This window comes from Schistocerca piceifrons, chromosome 3, assembly GCF_021461385.2.
Source record: "Schistocerca piceifrons isolate TAMUIC-IGC-003096 chromosome 3, iqSchPice1.1, whole genome shotgun sequence".
NCBI lineage: Eukaryota > Metazoa > Arthropoda > Insecta > Orthoptera > Acrididae > Schistocerca > Schistocerca piceifrons.
Genome location: NC_060140.1, coordinates 726,136,731 through 726,158,705, shown reverse-complemented (window position 1 = coordinate 726,158,705; position 21,975 = coordinate 726,136,731). Strand labels below are relative to the sequence as shown.

The 21,975-nt window shown below is 41.4% G+C and overlaps 1 protein-coding gene across 1 annotated transcript in view; it reads right to left on the bottom strand.

Annotated features, from left to right (window-relative positions):
• Positions 1-16,194: 16,194 nt before the first annotated feature.
• Positions 16,195-21,975, bottom strand: part of LOC124789004 — a 54,769-nt gene continuing 48,988 nt past the window's right edge. Inside the window, exon 4 of the mRNA XM_047256290.1 lies at positions 16,195-16,306. Coding sequence (XP_047112246.1) covers positions 16,195-16,306 — 112 coding nt within the window. The remainder of the gene's footprint in view (positions 16,307-21,975) is intronic.

The following is a 21,975-nucleotide window of genomic DNA, read 5'->3' as shown; positions in this document are numbered from 1 at the left end:
ACGTGAGCTACACTAGTTAAGCTGAGACTTGCTTTGTCGTAACAACTTTAAGAATAGTAGTCTGTGGCCATCTGGTCTTTGTGACAATTGCATGTGTTCGATGTGCAGATGCGAACATCCTGTGATGATTGCTGAAATACATATGGTGGAATATTTATAAAGTGGCTTTACTGGTATATGGATAGTATGTAAGAATAGGTGTAGCACTATCTAATAATTAACGTAACATGTCTGTAAAACCAGAGAATAGGAATATGATTTTTTTATGACACTGAACTGCGATGTCACAGCAACAGTCCAAATAAGTGATAATTGCTTGCAAAGTGCAGTTTCTAACTAACATTTTGCGTTGAGATTCTGAGCCTACAGAATGAAATCACTATAAAAATAGAAGTTTCTTTTATCAGTCATTTTCACAGACTTTCATTTAAAATTGCAATGACGGAAAAAAATTGCAAGATTATGAAAGAGATGTGTCACATAAACGAAAGTTGGCAGGCCTGTTTTTTCATCTTAAAGATAATGTCTATACAAATTTCACGCCAGTCACATAAGAGTCTCTCTAGTGGTCCCACTATGAGAATGCAAATAAGCGTATAATCTTTAAATATATGTACAGTCCGGAACCGCGCGACTGCTACGGTCGCAGGTTCGAATCCTGCCTCGGGCATGGATGTGTGTGATGTCTTTAGGTTAGTTAGCTTTAAGTAGTTCTAAGTTCTAGGGGACTGATGACCACAGCTGTTGAGTCCCATAGTGCTCAGAGCCATTTGAACCATTATTTAAATATATGCTATAATGGTCGTGAGCGTAGGTTACCTTTTTGATATTGGACGTGGCAAGTGGATGGTGGTTAAGAATGCCTTTAAGGCGACAAAGACACTATTTGTCACCACCGCACTGAGTTCGAATGGTGTCGTGTAGTAGGGCTACGAGAAGCTGGATGTTACTTCAGCGATACTGCAGAAAGACTTGCTAGGAATGTAGCCACTGTACATGACTGCTGGCTACGGATGTCACGAGAATGTACGGTCGCAAGAAGATTGGGCCCCGGAGGCCACTTGGCACTACCATTAGGGAAGACCATTGCGTTCGGCATATACATCGTACTGCACTGCAGCAGCAGGCAACAGTTGGCACCAAAGTGGCACAACGATCTGTTATAAATAGTTTACTTCAACGACAGCTACGAACTAGACGCTCTGTAGCATGCATTCCACTGACCCCACAACACCGCCATTTGCGACTTCACTAGTGTCAAGGAAGTGGCTATTGGTGGGAAGGGTGCAGATCTGTCGTGTTTCTGATGACAACAGGTTCTGCCTAAGCGCCCATGATGGCTATGTGTTGGTTAGAAGGAGGCCAGTTGAGAGCCACCAACCAATCTGTCTGCGTGCTAGACACATTGGACCTACAACTGGAGGTTTGATCTGTGGCGCGATTTCGTATTATAGCAAGAACACTCTCGTGGGTATCCCAAGCACGCTGAATGTTCTAAATGTTCAAATGTGTGTGAATTTCTAAGGGACCAAACTGTTGAGATCAGCGGTCCCTAGACTCATACATTACTTAAACTAACTTATGCTAAGAACAACACACACACCCATGCTCGAGGGAGGACTCGAACCTCCGGCGCCTCAAACTGCGCGACCACTCCGCTCGGCCACCCTGAATGATTCGACCCGTTGTCCTGCCATTCACTAACAGCATTCCTATGTGGGGATGGGGGGGGGGGGTGTTGTGTTTTCCAACAGGATAACTCTCACCCACATACCTTATTTGTAACACAACTTTCTCTACAGAGTGTCGGCATGTTGCCTTGGCCTGCTCGGTCACCAGATCTGTGTCCAATCGGACACTTACCGGATATCATCGGACGACACCTGCAGCGTCATCCTCTAACAGTATTAACTGTCCCTGTACCTACTGACCAAGTGCAACAGGCACGCAACTCAATGCCACAAACTGACATCCGCCATCTGTACAACTCAATTCGCGCACTTTTCATTCTTGCGTTCCACGCTTTGTAGGTTCCACGGATTATTAATGTACCAGAATTTCACATTTTCAGTTGCTTACATTAACTGGTGATCTTACAATGTTAATCTCTCAAATATGTTACCTGGACAAATGTATTCCTGGAATTTCCTTACACTAAATTAATTATTTCTTGGTGTTGCGATTTGCTTCCCGTCAGTGTATTTCGATACTCAAGAATAAACTTTAATTACGAATGTTCTGTTGCATCCAATACAGTATATCATTCATGACTGCACTATTTTTCGCCATGAGAAGTTATTTTGATTAATTATTGAATAGTATTTAAATCTGTGTCCGCTATAGTGTAAGTGATTATGCTAGTTATTACGTTACTAGATAATTATGTGATCCAGTGATAGAGTGTTATAATTGTTAGCTGTTCCTTGGCAAACTTATATTCGTCACGGCTGTTCTGTTTAGTTCTCATCACCCCTTGTCAGTACGTGATCGTGAGGGTCGAATAGTTTTATCCTGCAAACTGAATCTCTCTTGTAAATTCCTGTCGGGTAATCTATGTCCTCACGGTTATATTTTCAATAAATTAACAACTTTCGTAATAAACCCGACTGCCGCGTTATGGTTCCTGATACTCTTCATTAATCTAATCTTTCATCGGTTTATTCCCAATCCATATTCCACGTTGATTACACTGTTCATTCCATTCAACAAGCGTGCAGTTTTACTCACTTTCACTTAGGAGAAAGGTATCATCACCGTATGTTTGATCGCGCACCTATCTTGTATTTCCACCATTGCCTCTCGACGTAGCGGTCCAAAGGCAGAGGAGAAGGAACACATCCACGTCTTTCTCCCGTTTTAATCGTTGTTTAATCCTCTTTGCTCCATCTAGGTTCTTGTACGTGTTGTACTTTACCCGTCTTTCCAAAATGACTGCCAAAATGACTGCATCTACCCTTACTATCTTCGAAACTGTATGGGTGCTGTTCTTTCGGAAGTCACATGTATGTCATATGTATGTTACGTATGTATATCATATGTAATTATAAACAGGACAAATTATGGAAAGACACTGACAATTTCAAATATTATTATAATTTCGAACGAAAATTGAAATATGAAAAAATAATAAAATTTTTTGGAAAATAAATCCTATAGATGTATTGGAATTGCGTATACATCGTAAATTCATTGACCCTCTCTTTGAGTAGCTTCGCATCCCCCATCTCCCTCCGTACATCTCCTCCTTGCCCCTCCCTCTGTCCATGTCCTCCTTCCTCCCTCTGCCCCCTAATATATAACACATATATGTATTTATTATATATATTACAAAAATATAAAGCCTATGTCCGTCTGGACGTTCAGTAGAGTGTCATATAAAATTTTTTGGTCAGTTAAGAACTTTTCGAGATTTCCAATAACCTGTATATATATATATATATATATATATATATATATATATAGGTGGTAGGGACAGAGTATCGAGTGACATTATACTGAGTGCACTATCCGAAAATTACCTCGAGCAATTAAACAGAGAACCGATTCATGGAGATAACATCTTGGACCTACTGATAACCAACAGACCCGAACTTTTCGACTCTGTAAGCGCAGAACAGGGAATCAGTGATCATAAGGCCGTTGCAGCATCCCTGAATATGGAAGTTAATAGGAATATAAAAAAAGGGAGGAAGGTTTATCTGTTTAGCAAGAGTAATAGAAGGCAGATTTCAGACTACCTATCAGATCAAAACGAAAATTTCTGTTCCGACACTGACAACGTTGAGTGTTTATGGAAAAAGTTCAAGGCAATCATAAAATGCGTCTTAGACAGGTACGTGCCGAGTGAAACTGTGAGTGACGGCAAAAACCCACCGTGGTTCAACAACAAAGTTAGGAAACTACTGCGAAAGCAAAGAGAGCTTCACTCAAGTGTAAACGCAGCCAAACCTCTCAGACAAACAGAAGCTAAACGATGTCAAAGTTAGCGTAAGGAGGGCTATGCGTGAAGCATTCAGTGAATTCGAAAGCAAAATTCTATGTACCGACTTGACAGAAAATCCTAGGAAGTTCTGGTCTTACGTTAAATCAGTAAGTGGCTCAAAACAGCATATCGAGACACTCCGGGATGATGATGGCATTGAAACAGAGGATGACACGCGTAAAGCTGAAATACTAAACACCTTTTTCCAAAGCTGTATCACAGAGGAAGACCGCACTGCAGTTCCTTCTCTAAATCCTCGCACAAACGAAAAAATGGCTGACATCGAAATAAGTGTCCAAGGAATAGAAAAGCAACTGGAATCACTCAACAGAGGAAAGTCCACTCGACCTGACGGCATACCAATTCGATTCTTCACAGAAGACGCGAAAGAACTTGCCCCCCTTCTAACAGCCGTGTACCGCAAGTCTCTAGTGGAACGGAAGGTTCCAAATGATTGGAAAAGAGCACAGGTAGTCCCAGTCTTCAAGAAGGGTCGTCGATCAGATGCGCAAAACCATAGACCTATATCTCTGACGTCGATCTGTTGTAGAATTTTAGAACATGTTTTTTGCTCGAGTATCATGTCGTTTCTGGAAACCCAGAATCTGCTATGTAGGAATCAACATGGATTCCGGAAACAGCGATCGTGTGAGACCCAACTCGCTTTATTTGTTCATGACACCCAGAAAATATTAAATACAGGCTCCCAGGTAGATGCTATTTTTCTTGACTTCCGGAAGGCGTTCGATACAGTTCCGCACTGTCGCCTGATAAACAAAGTAAGAGCCTACGGAATATCAGACCAGCTGTGTGGATGGATTGAAGAGTTCTTAGCAAACAGAACACAGCATGTTGTTATCAATGGAGAGACGTCTACAGACGTTAAAGTAACCTCTGGCGTGCCACAGGGGAGTGTTATGGGACCATTGCTTTTCACAATATATATAAATGACCTAGTAGATAGTGTCGGAAGTTCCATGCGGCTTTTCGCGGATGATGCTGTAGTATACAGAGAAGTTGCAGCATTAGAAAATTGTAGCGAAATGCAGGAAGATCTGCAGCGGATAGGCACTTGGTGCAGGGAGTGGCAACTGACCCTTAACATAGACAAATGTAGTGTATTGTGAATACATAGAAAGAAGGACCCTTTATTGTATGATTATATGATAGATAAACAAACACTGGTAGCAGTTACTTCTGTAAAATATCTGAGAGTATGCATGCGGAACGATTTGAAGTGGAATAACCATATAAAATTAATTGTTGGTAAGGCGGGTACCAGGTTGAGATTCATTGGGAGAGTCCTTAGAAAATGTAGTCCATCAACAAAGGAGGTGGCTTACAAAACACTCGTTCGACCTATACTTGAGTATTGCTCATCAGTGTGGGATCCGTACCACATCGGGTTGACGGAGGAGATAGAGAAGATCCAAAGAAGAGCGTCACAGGGTTATTTGGTAACCGTGATAGCGTTACGGAGATGTTTAGCTAACTCAAGTGGCAGACTCTGCAAGAGAGGCGCTCTGCATCGCGGTGTAGCTTGCTCGCCAGGTTTCGAGAGGGTGCGTTTCTCGATGAGGTATCGAATATATTGCTTCCCCCTACTTATACCTCCCGAGGAGATCACGAATGTAAAATTAGAGAGATTCGAGCGCGCACGGAGGCTTTCAGACAGTCGTTCTTCCCGCGAACCATACGCGACTGGAACAGAAAAGGGAGGTAATGACAGTGGCACGTAAAGTGCCCTCCGCCACACACCGTTGGGTGGCTTGCGGAGTATATATATATATATATTGTTGTGGTCTTCAGTCCTAAGACTGGTTTGATGCAGCTCTCCATGCTACTCTATCCTGTGCAAGCTTCTTCATCTCCCACTACCTACTGCAGCCTACATCCTTCTGAATCTGCTTAGTGTATTCATCTCTTGGTCTCCCTCTACGATTTTTACCCTCCACTCTGCCATCCAGTACTAAACTGGTGATCCCTCGATGTCTCAGAACATGTCCAACTACCGATCCCTTCTTCTAGTCAAGTTGTGCCACAAGCTCCTTTTCTCCCCAATTCTAATCAATGCCTCCTCATTAGTTATGTGATCTACCCTTCTAAAATTCAACATTCTTCTGTAGCACCACATTTCGAAAGCTTCTGTTCTCTTCATGTCTACACTATTTATCCTCCATGTTTCACTTCCATACATGGCTACACTCCATACATATACTTTCAGAAACGATTTCCTGACACTTAAATCTATACTCGATGTTAACAAATTTCTCTTCTTCAGAAACGATTTCCTTGCCATTGCCAGTCTACATTTTATATCCTCTCTACTTCGACCATCATCAGTTATTTTGCTCCCTAAATAGCAAAACTCCTTTACTACTTTACGTGTCTCATTTCCTAATCTAATTCCTTCAGCATCACCCGACTTAATTTGACTACATTCCATTATCCTCGTTTTGCTTTTGTTGATGTTCCTCTTATACCATCCATTCAAGACACTGTCCATTGCGTTCAACTGGTCTTCCAAGTTCTTTGCTGTCTCTGACAGAATTACAATGTCATCGGTGAACCTCACAGTTTTTCTTTCTTCTCCATGGATTTTAATACCTACTCCGAACTTTTCTTTTGTTTCCTTTATTGCTTGCTCAAGATACAGATTGAATATCATGGGGAACAGGCTAAAACCCTGTCTCACTTCCTTCCCAACCACTGCTTACCTTTCGTATCCCTCGACTCTTATAACTGCCTTCTGGATTCTGTACAAATTGTAAATAGCCTTTCACTCACTGTATTTTACCCCTGCCACCTTCAGAATTTGAAAGAGAGTATTCCAGCCAACATTGTCAAAAGCTTTCTCTAAGTCAACAAATTGCCTTTCCTTAATCTTTCTTCTAAGATAAGTCGTAGGGTCAGTATTGCCGCATGTGTTCCAACATTTCTATGGAATCCAAACTGATCTTCCCCGAGGTCGGCTTCTATCAGTTTTTCCATTCGTCTGTAAAGAATTCGCGATAGTATTTTGGAGCTGTGACTTATTAAACTGATTGTTCGGAAATTTTCACATCTGTCAACACCTGCTTTCTTTGGGATTGTAATTATAATATTCTTCTTGAAATCTGAGGGTATTTCGCCTGTCTCATACAACGTGCTCACCAAATGGTAGAGTTTTTTCAGGACTGTCTCTCCCAAGGCTGTCAGTAGTTCTAATGGAACGTTGTCTACTCTGGGGGCCTTGTTTCGACTCAGGTCTTTCAGTGCTCTGTCAAACCTTTCACGCAGTATCATATCTCCCATTTCATCTTAATCTACATCCTCTTCCATTTCCATAATATTGTCCTCAAGTACATCGCCCTTGTATAGACCCTCTATATACTCCTTCCACCTTTCTGCTTTCCCTTCTTTGCTTAGAACTGGGTTTCAATCAAAGCTCTTGATATTCATGTAAGTGGTTCTCCTTTCTCTAAAGGTCTCTTTAATTTTCCTGTAGGCAGTATCTATCTTACCCCTAGTGAGATAAGCCTCTACATCCTTACATTTGTCCTCTAGCCATCCCTGCTTAGCCATTTTGCACTTCCTGTCGATATAATTTTTGAGACGTTTGTATTCCTTTTTGCCTGATTCATTTACTGCATTTTTATATTTTCTCCTTCCATCAATGAAATTCAATATTTGTTCTGTCAACCAAGGGTTTCTACTAGCCCTCATCTTTTTATCTATTTGATCCTCTGCTGCCTTCACTATTTCATCCCTCAAAGCTACCCATTCTTCTTCTACTGTATTTCTTTCCTCCATTTCTGTCAATTGTTCCCTTATGCTCTGGCTGAAACTCTGTATAACCTGTGGTTCATTCCGTTTATCCAGGTCCCATCTCCTTAAATTCACTTATATATATATATATATATATATATATATATATATATATATATATATATATATATAACGAAAGAAAAATACTTATATATATATATATATATATATATATATATATTTCACACCAAATATATTATCATATCACGGTTAAGAACACAAAAAATAAAAAAGCGGTAGAGCCATTCTCAAGTGATGCTCTTTCGAAACTGATTTTAACTTCCGACTTTTCCGGCAGATTTTCCAAGTTTTATTTCGTACAAATCTTCTGACAATTGCTAACACAAGGAGACACAAATCAGCAAAATCCATCGCACCATTCTTAATTGATTGGATTTCATAGCTGCAGAAAATGGTGTTAACTGCCTACTTTCAACTTTCCAAAAATTTTCTTTCCTACAACCCATGTCCTGATAATAACGAACAGAAGAAGAATCACCGAAATCGCTCAAGTCGTACCCAGCTGATGGTTTTTCATACAAGCGGTTGCTGATATATATAGTGTTATGTAGGTATGTGACCAGTCCCATTACACTCCCCAGGAGCCATCTCGCTAATAACTTGTAACATTGTCTGTAGCCTTGGTAACGACTTCATTTCGGCCAAAAAGAACACAATTTTATTCAGTCTCCATGGTTCAAAACAGATGTTGTACCAATTTCTGCCTATGCAATCAAGTATAAATCCATGTTAGTTAACGTTTTCCACACATGAACATATTTTGAAATTATTTTATAGATAAAATATATTTATGAAACTACAAATCGATTGGTTTCCAAAAACACAGCTGTTGAGTTGTGTCTTAAAATCACCACATTGCATGTTGGTAAATTAACGAAAAACAAAGTAACCATTTTTCGTAAATGATGATAGTTTCACTTTATAAAGTAATATTGAGCACAAAATTGTGTTTCAGCTTACGTTTTGGTATTTACACGTAGACTTATTTTCATAGTGCAGTCCGGTGACGTATTTAAATATCGATAAATAAACTCATCTAACCTTACGTGAAACAACTTCGCCAGACTATAGAACATTTAATAAATGCCCAAAAAACATGAATCAGAATGTGTACTTCCAAAAATAGATGTAACGGTGTTTGGAAATAAAAGAGTATCATAACGTCCTTTAATCTAAAACGAAAGTTTCGTAAGATCTTGCTGATATACCAAAGTATCGGACAGTTTCATTCACATTACGGTAAAGGATAAGTGTAAGTAGCGTAATCTGCATGAAATCTACCTTATACCTTGGAGCAGATACGCTATGAGCTTTGCAGAATTTGCGTCACTTGTTAGTCTCTACTGGCCGTTGTGGCCGAGCGGGTCTAGGCGCTTCAGTCGGGAACCACGCGACTGCTAAGGTCACAGGTTCGAATCTTACCTCGGGCATGGATGTCTGTGATATCCTTAGGTTATTTAGGTTTAAGTAGTTCTAACTTCTAGAGGCCTGATGAACTCACGGTTAAAAACACAAAAAATAAAGAAAAATAACGGTAGAACCGTTCTCAAGGGATGATCTTCCGAGCCTGATTTTAATTTCCGACTTTTCCGGTAGATTTTCCAAGTTTTATTTCGTACAAATCTCCTTCTGACAATTGCGAACACAAGAAGACACAAATCAACCGAATCCATCGCACCGTTCCTAATTGATGGCATTTCATACATGGAGAAATTGATGTTAACTGCCGACTTCTCCGTTCGACTTTGCAAAAATTTTCTTTCCTACAACCCATCTCCTGATAATAACGAATAGAAGAAAAGTCACCGAAATCGCTCAAGTCGTTTCCAGGTGATTGTCATTCATACAAACGGTAACTGAATTACATATTGTGTTATGTATGTATGTCATATGACAAGTCCCATTACAGCCCCAGGAGCCATCCCGCTAATAACGCGTAACATTGACTGTAGCCTTCGTAACGACTTCATTTCGGCCAAGAAGGACACAATTTTATTCAGGGGTGCCGTATCCAACTGAATCAACTTAACAGACCCCAAATAGCTACCAAATTCCACGGAAATTACCAAGTTTCACCCACTATTCCATATAGATCCAAATAATTTCCACGAGATATTGTGGGCCAGTCGAGGTGTCACAGTTTCAGACTTCTTGTCAAAAGAGATGAGATTATTCCTAGTAATGCAGTGTGTCAACCATTAAGTGACAATAATTGAGAACATGAATCGGAATGAAAATATCAACTGAACAAAGTCAAACATTCTGAACCACTCGTGGAAGTAAACGGATGCTCACAAAATTGCCGAACACCTCTAGAATGTTGCCAAGTGTCAATTACATCTGGGGAAATTAGAACATATTTCCTTAGCGAATCTGTATCTATAGCGTCTCGCACTTGAAGGGCCTAACAGTGTTCGCCACAAGCTGAAGTTGTAGGGCAAAGGGCGGCAGAGGGTCTCTGAAAGTGTTGAAATAAACATCGTGATGATGTTCATGGTTAACCTGAAGGAGTTGGTGCAAGAGATGGTTCGATAAACACTCCTAAATCACCCCTGAACCACTTCTGGCAATAACGTTAGGCCTATACTCAGCGGACTGTGGATTTCAACGCCATTGGGCGGTCGGTACACTCGACACCATGCGTCATCGTCCGGTCGCAACTCGTTCCTCCATTTAGCTCTGATCTGTTTCTGTGATGTTTGTTTTATTGAAAACATACTGCTGTTCATAATAGCCTTTTGCCGGCATACGATTCCAAATGTCTAGTGCGTGCACTTCGCGTTGCAACGTTCGCTCGGAAACTTTGAGACAGACTCGCAATCATTAACAGAAACAATTCCTGAGAGGTTTGAAGCCGGCTGCCTTTGACAATGACTTACCCTCGTCTGCGATCCTCGTCGGTTAGGATATTTTAACGACCACTTATAAAGTGCCTCTTAACACTGTGTTGAAGCATATTACAGACCATAATCCGAAGTATATTATAGTCCAAATGGTCACAGTAACAGTTTCAGTAAGCAGTTAAGAGGGATACTTTACAATGAAAATAGGTCTTTTACTTATCTTCATATGTTAAGCCCCATAATGGTCAGAGCCATTTGAACCATTTCTAAGTCTCCATTAGTCTCCATTGTCGGTTCACACGACTGAGTGTAGACTTTCTCAAGTATTGAAGTAGTGAAACATTCCTCCACGGCCTTTCATCTGGGAGGCCCCTTTCAAGAGCAGAATGAACCACCTCGCCGCACACCCATATTATTTTTAGCACACCTACGAAGTCATTGTATTAACGTGTACGAATCTTTGATAGTTTTGTGGAGACTTAAACCTTTCTTGTTCGCCCAATTTATCGCAGGTTTCTGATATTTCTGCTAGAGGTACTGGTGTAGTCCGTAAAAGATGGATCACTAAATCTTTGCGTATATGAAATGCCATTGCATTTTACAATTCCTGTTCGGGACCATCTCTAGAAAATGCTCCTCATATTTTCGCATCTCACAACAACTATAGTATTCTGTACCAATATCATATACATGCTATGCCGCAGTTCTTTTATTTTGTTTCATTTAGGTTGGAAACAAAAAAAGCTGTAAATACTTTCTGCGGCAGCGAAAGTGGAACATACTCGATACTTGCCATATTGCAAAACCCAGCACTCGAGCTGAGGCCTTGAAAATAATGGGGACGGAGGAGGGGGCTGGGAAGGCAGCCAGTAATTGTGCGGTTGGTGCTAGTACGTGATATAATATCAGTTCACTTCGCAGTGAAGGTCCTACAGTCTACACTTGTTTCTAGTTAGACATAAGTAACAGAGATTGTGGTGGTGTGACAGCGGAACAGAAAATATTGTTGTCGCCGGACCTGTTCGATTTATCATAATATCGCAGGTAACCTACGCAGCACGAAGTTGCTGCGTTTAGCCTGCTGGCTGTTAAAATTGTAACTTCATAAAAGTGGCGTGATGTGTAATACGTGCTTGGATATGCAAATGGTTAGCAGCACAACCACACAAGTGGATTCGAGTAACATTATCTTCATTTATATATAATGAAATATTAAGCTGCGGGTTTCATATTCCGAAGACACCTTTGAACGTTCACCATTAGTGGGGAGACCGTGTTATATCTCGTATGAGGACAACTGTCTGCCTTCTAGTGTCGGAATTTGACAGCGACCGGATCGTCGCCAATAGAGGCTGCAGTTAATCGTTCTGTGACACTGATTCTCACTTTGGTTGCAGTCCCACGACTACCATGCGAATACGCAGTACATGAATTATCAGGACCATACTCGACGCTATGCAGTAACTCAACGGTCCCAAGCGAGTAGACCCCAAACACTTTGTTTGCTTAACCATGAAGGATCTTAAGGTCAACTACAGTTTGACATAAAACACTGCCAGTGGCCGGCCACCACAGCCATAAAGTCCGAGTAGTTTACGGGAGGCAATACACTTGGCCGCTTCCCCGAACCCTAAGTCCTGCCACCTGCAGCAACGGCCAGCCTACACGATGCGGAATTGTTTTCCAGTCGATCTGTTCTCGTGTCGTACCTGTTCATGGTCTGACGATGATGCCCACTACTTCGGTAGCATGCGGTTTGCGGCAGCTGAACATCGCGTGAGCCGTCCCCGCAGTCAGTTTGTGCCGCAGAGCGAGGTAGAGAGGTTGCTGCTATTGTTAACTATTCTCATGCGGCTACATCGAGATGAACATCAGACGACATGCCATTACATTCAGTTTTTCTAAACGGATTCTTCCCACCACTAATCGTGAACGTTTATATCTGCCTTCGAAATAAGACCTAGACAAACGCCAGCTCTGTTTCAGTAGCCATCTTCAGAAATATAGAGGAACTAAGGACAGAGTGATATCCCAAAGTGTGTATATGTAAGGTATTATCTTATAATGGCAATAGGGAATCAGCAACCATATAGTAGAAGGTTTTAAATCGTTGTATACACGCAGCGGTGACAATGTGTTATGTGACTGGTCAATACATGATGAAAGTCATTAACAAATTATACAACAGCAAAATTTGGCTTTTATGGAATCTTTCAACATTGAACTGTGGCATAGTGCAATGCATCGTCCATATAGAACCAGAAGTTAACTGCATACGAGCTATCGAGACATGCGTTAACCATGACAGATATTTTTCCCATGAGCCAACCTGCAGCTCGAGCCGACAGGTGTCAGCAGGTCATAGGAGATGAAACATGAAACACATTACCAAATGGACACCTTAGCCGTATACCAGATGGAATAAAATTTTATACAACAGTTTGTTTGGTCGACTGCACATAACAGGTTAATTTCAGCTTACTTTCTTCACTGCATTCGGAGGTTACGAAATTACTTGAAGCACAGAAATTAGAACATTCAAGAATTATTAATATTCCCACACGTTTACATGTATTAGCTGACTGTCAGTGAAGATGTTTAGTTAAATATCTAGCCTTTCAGTAACAAACAAAAATACATTTCGGTGAAATCTTTTATTTCCCGTAATGCTTTTATATTTTCATGTACAATACGTTTTTTGTTTAAATAAGGGCAATTTCATTTACTTTACTACTTGATTGAACGAAGGAGCAAGTTTGATATGTGTGTGACATATGAATATTGGGAATTCTAATTAAGTGGAATCACGAGAATGTTGGTTTACTTCATCTCAGATGTTCCTCTTTTGAGTGTTCAAAACAGTTTGCAGATTAAAACACATGTGTGAAACCAAGTCGATGTGGTGCAGGAACCAAGGACAGAAGCTAGTGTAAAAGATCTCATAGCATAGGCCATCGTAGGTAGTAGTGGTGGAGTTCACATCGAGAGTACCACACAGTGTTGGCAGCTGCATGAATATTTTGGACAAAGACCAGAGAAATCGTATTCAAGTTCCTTTGGATTCGACGAAGTGCCTTCACCTCAAAGCTGATACTGCACTGGCTCAGTGCTGTGTCGACCGTGATCTCGCAAAAATTCTGTGATATAGGGTCCATCGAAAATGGAAAAGTTGTCAGTTCAGAAACTGACGTTCCCCTCCGTACGCTGTGGCTGTGACTGAATTAACATTTATGTCTGTCCTGTTCAAATCTTTTACGTAGTGAGTTAGTGGGGATACATTTTATTTTAGCGTATGTTAATCTTTCTTCCCCTTTGATTCACGGAGTGCAGGAAGAATGAGTACTTTTTACCTTTTTAGCCTCTGTGCTACCTCTGTTTTTTTTTTTTTTTTTTTTTTTTTTTTTTTTTTAAGTGGTCACTTCAGAATAGACTATGTGATGAAAAGTAACCGGACACTGCCAGAACCATACTCTTTTATATTAGGTACATTGTGTGGCCACCTACTGCCAGGTACCTCATATCAGCGACCTCAGTAGTCACTACACATCGTGAGAGAGCAGAATGGGGCCCTCAGCCGAACACACGGACTTCGATCGTTGTCAGGTGATTGGGAGCCGCTTGTGTCATGCGTCTGTACGTGAGATTCCCACACTGCTAAACATCCTCGGGTCCACTGTTTCCGATGTGATGGCGAAGTGGAAACGTGAAGGGACACGTACAGCACAAAAGTGTACAAGCGGACTACGTCTGTTGACTGACAGAGACCGCCGACGCATGGAGAGGGTCGCAAATTGTAACAGGCAGACATCTATCCAGACCATCGCACAGGAATTCCAAATGCATCAGGATCCACTGCAAGCTCTATGGAAGTTAGGGGAGAGATGAGAAAATTTGGATTTCATGGTCGAGCGGCTGCTAAAAGTGCCAAACGACGCCTCGCTTGGTGTGAGGAGAGCAAACGTTTATGGAGTAACGAATCACGGTACACAATGTGACGATCCGAAGACAGAACGTGGGTATGGCGAATGCCCTGTGAACGTCATCTGCCAGCGTGTGTAGTGCCAATAGTAAAATTGGAAGGCCATGGTGTTATGGATTGGTCGTGTTTTTCATGGAGGGGCTTGCACCGCTTGTTGTTTTTCCTTGGCGCTGTCCAGTACAGGCGTAAATTGATGTTTTCAGCACCTTCTTGCTTACAACCGTTGAGGAGCAATTGGGGGATGGTGACTGCATCTTTCAACACGATCGAGCACCTGTTCAGAATGCACGGCCTTTGGACGGGTGGTTACACAACAATAACATCCCTGTAATGGGCTGGCCTGCACAGAGTCCTGACCTGAATCCTACAGAAAACCTTTGGGGTGTTTTGGAACGTTGACTTCGTGCCCGGCCTCACCGAGCGACATCGATACCCCTCCTCAGTGCAGCACACCGTGAAGAATGGGCTGCCATTCCCCAAGAAACCTTCCAGCACCTGTTTGAATGTATGCCTGGGAGAGGTGAATGGTAAGCCAACGGCATACTGAATTGCAGCATTACCGATGGAGGGCGCTAAGAACTTGTAACTCATTTTCAGCCAGGTGTCTGAATACCTTTGATCACATAGTGTAGGCATTTGGTGAATGTTCATAGCTCTTTCCCTGAAACACAGTTTTTAAGTTCACTGTGCAATTTCTCTTGAGAAGTGTGGCCCTTTTTACGCATGTATCAAAATCTCGTCAGTAAAACAAGTCACTGTAATGTCATACCTCCCTTATTTGTATGTGTTCTATGTTCCCTTTGAAGCGTCTTGATATGCACCCTATTCACTTATATAGTATTTAAAATATGTATTTAGTTTTTTCAGTTTTGATTTCTATAGGACAAATACGAGTTTCAAATTTATTATGCTCTGTGTTCACATGTGTTTTAAAATCATTTAAGTCCTCTACTAATTCCCCAGTTGTTTCTGGAGTTTTCTCTACCTGAATTCTGATGTTGTTTAGGTCTTACTAATGCTTTTTAGTGCCTGACCTTATGTCTCAAGAGTAATTTTTTGCACTTGTTGGTACAACTTCTTTTCTAATTTCTAAGTCTGTTTTCTAAATTTCTCACATCGTTTTCACATTTTATCCTACTTCAGCTGTCTGGCTTCTAGGTTTGTTTCACAATGAGTCTCGCAAGCTTATTAAAAGGGCTATTACTATCGTAAACTATCTCTTCGTAGCTGAAACCTTGAAACGGTGAATTCACTTGCTCTTTCCTCTTCTGACAGTCCACTAGCAATATTGTCTGGAACTTCTTGTTCGTTATCTTGTGTCACATTTTCTACCCCACCTCTTGATTGTTAGCCCTAATTTCGCCACGCATTATCATCTTTCGCAAAAAAAAACACACAAAAGAAACAAAAAACAAAAAAAAGACACTCCCTAAACAGAAAGTTCCTCGCATGATCTATTGACCATACAACTTTGAAGAAAAGATAAAATAAGCGTAGTTGGTAATCTCGGTTGTTGCGATGTTCCACTTCATTGTAGAAAATGGCTCTCACAATTCCACAGTTCAGTTTCCTCGTTCAAGTAATTTTTTGATTTCAAAAGGCATCAGCATCCACTGGAGTTTTTCAGTTTCCATATAAAGTCGTCTTTCAGTCTTGATGTTAAAACTGATCCACCTAAAACCCAAAAATTAACCATCGCACTTTGACCCGTATTACGTCACCACCCCAGCTCGTACCACCGTGTTGCGGTGTTACTGTAACTCTGTGGGTAAAATAAATGTTCCCCCAAAAAGATATAAAATGAATGTAAATCAACTTGCCATACCACTGATGTCAGATGAAATGAAAGTTTTTGCAAATAGATGGGTGTAACTGAGTATCTTGAGAACAGTAATTAACGAAGTAAACTTACCTTCATCTTGATGCTCTTGATGCGTCGCTGCAGATGCTCTTTCCTGGATGTTTGTTAAGTGAAAACTGCCCAGTGAACTGTATGGTTCTCAATAATCATGCGAAGTCAGTTGTTGCTTCAGGTGTAATATTTATTATGTCACAGAGTCCTCTTCGAAATATTCCATCTTACTGGACGCCGCAGTTTTTAACACAATTACTAAATCTGTCGGCAATTACAAAAAATTGGTATCATCCGGTGGTTAGAAATGAAATGCATTGAATCTGATACCAGCTCAACCGCAGCTGTTCTTTCTTTAAGGAAATATAGTCGAAATGCTTTGCTAAACAATGCTGATTACAGTTTTGTTAATTACACACCACACGAACTACTACATCAAAGATATATCTAACATGTTTTTGGTTTCAAATTGTGTACATTATTTTTTGGCGGGAACAGAATTTCAGTACACATTTCAACAATTCAAATAATCGCTTTGTTTACATCGTCAATAAGATTTCATTTTATGAGTTTTAGTTATTATTAAGTAATTAGGTGGTGTTCTGATCAGGAATTGTACAGCAAATTGACAGTACATTAAGCAGAGCTGTTACTCGTTTCAAACACAGGGTGTATCAAAATGAACCATCTGATTTGGCATGTGTGTCTGGCTGAAACAATGAATTTGGTTTTTTGATGACCGTGAAATTAAAAAAAATTTTCATACATTCTCACAGGTGTTTATATGCCCCCACTTGAGTTATGCTGTATATGTCAATGCGGTATTCAAATTGTTCCCCCATTGCTGCGAGCTTGTCTTAAATTACAACTTCCACAACTGTTGCTACACGCTGTCTCTGTTCATTCATTGTTGTTGGTAACAGAGGCAGATAAATAGAGTCTTTTACAGACCCCCACAAGAAATGATCACAAACAGTGACGTCCGGTGAACTTGGAGGCCAGTAATGTCAGGTTGAATCATTTGGTCCAGTGCTACCGATATGTCGCACAGTAACCCTTTGATTTAAATTTCCCACACTTCCACGTGCCAGTGTCGTGGTGCGCACCCTGTTGGTAAATGAATTCGTTTGAATGAGTCTCGAACTGTGTCAAAAGAAAGATCTCAAGCATACCGATATATGTGCTTCCTGTAACAGTGTTGGCAAAGAAAAAAGGACCATGTGGACTTCAAATTTTAATGTGGGCACTGAACCACAGTGGAACATGAGTTTTTTTATCAATAAATCAAAAGCCTGAATGAAAAAAGTTGAGCGACAGAATGAAAAAAATTTAGGACCGAAGACTGAACCATAAACTTTTGAGTTTGTAGTCGGACATTCCCTTTACCCATCAAGATACATAAAACATATTAAATTTGGGGAGTCCCTCTCATCTAGCAAAACTTCACGTAGTTGTCCCGTACCCCATATTCTCACATTATGATGGTTCACCTTTCCTTGTAAATGGAATGTTGCCTTGTTACTAAACACTAAGTGTGGAAGAAAACTGTCATCCTCCATCTTACGAAGAATGAAATTACAGAACTCCACAGCCGGCCGGAGTGGTCGTGCGGTTCTAGGCGCTACAGTCTGGAACCGAGCGACCGCTACGGTCGCAGGTTCGAATCCTGCCTCGGGCATGGATGTGTGTGATGTCCTTAGGTTAGTTAGGTTTAATTAGTTCTACGTTCTAGGCGACTGATGACCTCAGAAGTCGCATAGTGCTCAGAGCCATTTGAACCATTTGAACCAGAACTCCACACGTTGATGTTTGTCATCTTCACGAAGAGCTTGCAGAAGCTGATTTTTGTTTGGTTTCATGAGTAAACGTCGACGCAATATACGCCAGACGGACATCGGGGTCATGTTGAGCTGTCGATCTGTACGGCAAACGGATTTCTGCGGCCTCCCTGTGGAACTGTGGTGGAAGCGTTCGACCTCTGTGTCAGACACTCGGGGCCGGCCCGGCGAATAGGCTCTACACAAAAAATGGTTCAAATGGCTCTGAATACTATGGGACTTAACATCTGAGGTCATCAGTCCTCTAGAACGTAGAACTACTTGAACCTAACTAACCTATGGACATCACACACATCCATGCCCGAGGCAGGATTCGAAGCTGCGACCATAGCGATCGCGCGGTTTCCAGACTGAAGCGCCTAGAACCGCTCGATCACAACGGCTGGCTGGCAGGCTCTACACAATGTAGCGTTGCTCTTTGGGGGGGGGGGGGGGGGGGAAGGGGCAAAAGTAAAAGAATCGTTAGTTTTTTTTTCAAAAATTTCGAAAATGTTAATATTTTGGTGGGCCACTTGGCAACAGAATCAGGGACTGATTACACTATTATAATAACATACGTTGAGCATTAAATACCTGAATAAGAGTAGCAGGTTGATTTATTTGAGACCGTTCGGAAGAAACATTCACATTTCTGTGCATTTTTATAGTCACGATGTACTTATATCAAAAACAACGCTAAGGACCAGAAGATTTATAGACTTTAAAGGAAATGCAACAGTACACAATTTAAAAAAAGAGTTTGTTAAGAAATAATAGCAAAACGATAATGTTCCTTCTGCCTCACGCTGCGTTCGGCCCATCAGCGTGATCGTAATTTCTAGTGATGAACTAACACAAAATAATTATCATTCAAGTAAATGAGTAGATGGAAATCATGAAGGTTAATTTACTAAAATAAGCACACTTATCTTTAACACACGTTTTTTTTAATGCTTCGTATCTTTTCATATTAAATTACAATGGATGCCAATTGTGGTTAAATACTTTATACATAACAGTCAAAATGTCCTCTTGATGCTATCTGTTCGTAATCAATTACGAGAAACTACATGTTTTCTGATTGGAAAAATAACAATTAGCATATTCACTCAATATTTTCCCATAAAATATAAAATACAGATGCGGAACGCAGCAAGTCCGCGTCCACGTTTCATGGAATACAAACAGTAAAAGGTGAGGCGCCCAATGCCTCATTTGTCTTGAAACAACAGAATTCTTTTTTATATCATTAATCGATACATGTACATACAGATTTATAGGCACCGCGCAAGAACGGCAAAGATAAAGGATAATATATTCTGTCGCTGGTTTGCGATGGTTCATTTCTTTTACTTTACAATTCTTCGATAACTTTAGGTCAATCAGGCATTTACTATTGGGCGTAAATTAATGTTTGGGAGGCGAAAATTATTAATATTAATACAAACAACCTGTTTCTCGGAATTGTTCATGAAATCGTCTAATGCTGTGTGCTGTAGGAGGATCTACGCCATACCTAACACGAAAGTCGCGCTGAACAGTTACTACTGGCGCGCACTGTACAAAACGTAGAGCACAAAACGCTTTCTGTTGTCCCGACACCATTTTTACTAGATCTCAAATAACATAATACACTAATCCTCAGTTTAAGTAGTTCTAATTTCTAGGGGACTGGTGACCTCAGATGTTAACTCCCATAGTGCTCAGAGCCCACACTAATGCTCATAAATTAAGGATAATGATGATACATGGTAAAACAACGCTCTGGTGGGCGGTTTGCGGATTTAAATCACCTCGGGGTATGACCATGATGTGCATTTGACCTGCGGTCGTCATACGGTGGCGCTGGCAGCAGTCCATATACGCAGAGGTGTGTTGGTGCACGCCAGAGTACGTTGCAGCGGGTAAGTGTGCAGACGTTTTCAGACGTGCTAATGGTGACTGTGTGTCGAAAATGGTTCAAAGAACACATATTGATGACGTTATGAGGGGTAGAATACTAGGGCGACTGGAGGCTGGTCAAACACAGCAGATCGTAGCACGGGCCCTCCGTGTGCCACAAAGTGTGATCTCAAGATTATGGCAACGATTCCAGCAGACAGGAAACGTGTCCAGGCGCTACAGTACAGGACGTCCACAGTGTAAAACACCACAAGAAGACCGATATCTCACCATCAGTGCCCGCAGACGACGACGGAGTACTGCAGGTAGCCTTGCTTGGGACCCAACCGCAGCCACGGGAACAGTTGTCTCCAGACACACAGTCCACAGACGACTGAACAGACATGGTTTATTCGCTCAGAGACCTGCAAGGTTCATTCCACTGAACCTTGGTCTCAGGAGAGCCAGTAAAGCAAGGTGTCAAGAACACAGTACATGGTCATGGGAACAGTGGTCCCAGGTTATGTTCACGGACGAGTCCAGGTATAGTCTGAACAGTGATTCTCGCCGGGTTTTCATCTGGCGTGAACCAGGAACCAGATACCAACCCCTTACTGTGCTTGAAAGGGACCTGTATAGAGATCGTTGTTTGATGGTGTGGCTTGGGATTATGATTGTTGCACGTCTTTGACAGAGGAACTGTAACAGGTCAGGTGTATCGGGACGTCATTTTGCACCAGTATGTCCGCCTTTTCAGGGGTGCAGTGCGTCCCACCTTCCACCTGATGGATGATAATGCGCGACCCCACCCAACTGCCATTGTGGAGGAGTACCTTCAAACAGGTGAATGGAGTGGCCTGCCTGTTCTCCAGACCTAAACCCCATCGAGCACGTCTGGGATGCTCTTGGTCGGCGTATCGCTGCACGTCTTGAAACCCCAACTACACTTCAGGAGCTCCGACAGGCACTGGTGCAGGAATGGGAGGCTATACCCCAGCAGCTGCTCGACCACCTAATCCAGAGTATGCCAACCCGATGTGCGGCTTGTGTACGTGTGCATGGTGATCATATCCCATATTGATGTCGGGGTACATGCACAGGAAACAGTGGCGTTTTGTAGCACATGTGTTTTTGGACAGTTTTCTCACGTTATCACCAATACCTTGGATTTACAGATCTGTATCGTGTGTGTTCCCTATGTGCCTACGCTATTAGCGCCAGTTTTGTGTAGTGCCACGTTGTGTGGCACCACATTCTGCAATTATCCATAATTTAGGAGCACGAGTGTAGTTACGATTTTTTTATATGCCCTGGAAAACTGTATTTTCGGTGTCAATTTTCGTAATGAAACGTTCTAATAGTAATTAGACTAACTGATTCATCATGTTCCTCACAAAGGATGGATGTAATACTGATGAGTGCTTAAACTTGCAGTTATTGAAAATTATATTTCGTTATTCAAATGGTGAAATTACCTACGTGGCTCCAACCTACTGATACAACAGTTAATTAAGCAACCCGAATGAGCTTTAGTGTCGATTGAAAGATAAATTAGTTCTTGGAATGGCGTGAAAAACGGGCTGTTTCATCTGATATTCCGATGTCTTCACGCTCACATTTCCAATAAATTAACATCTTTTATGGTAAATCCTGACGACCGTGTTTAATTTCTGACACCCTTCAGTCCTTTAACCTTTCTTCGGTTTATTCTCAATCCAAGGTATGTGCCCATCGAGCTATTTGTTCCATTCAAGAAGTCCTCCGGTTTTCCTAACTTTCACTGAGGATAGTGA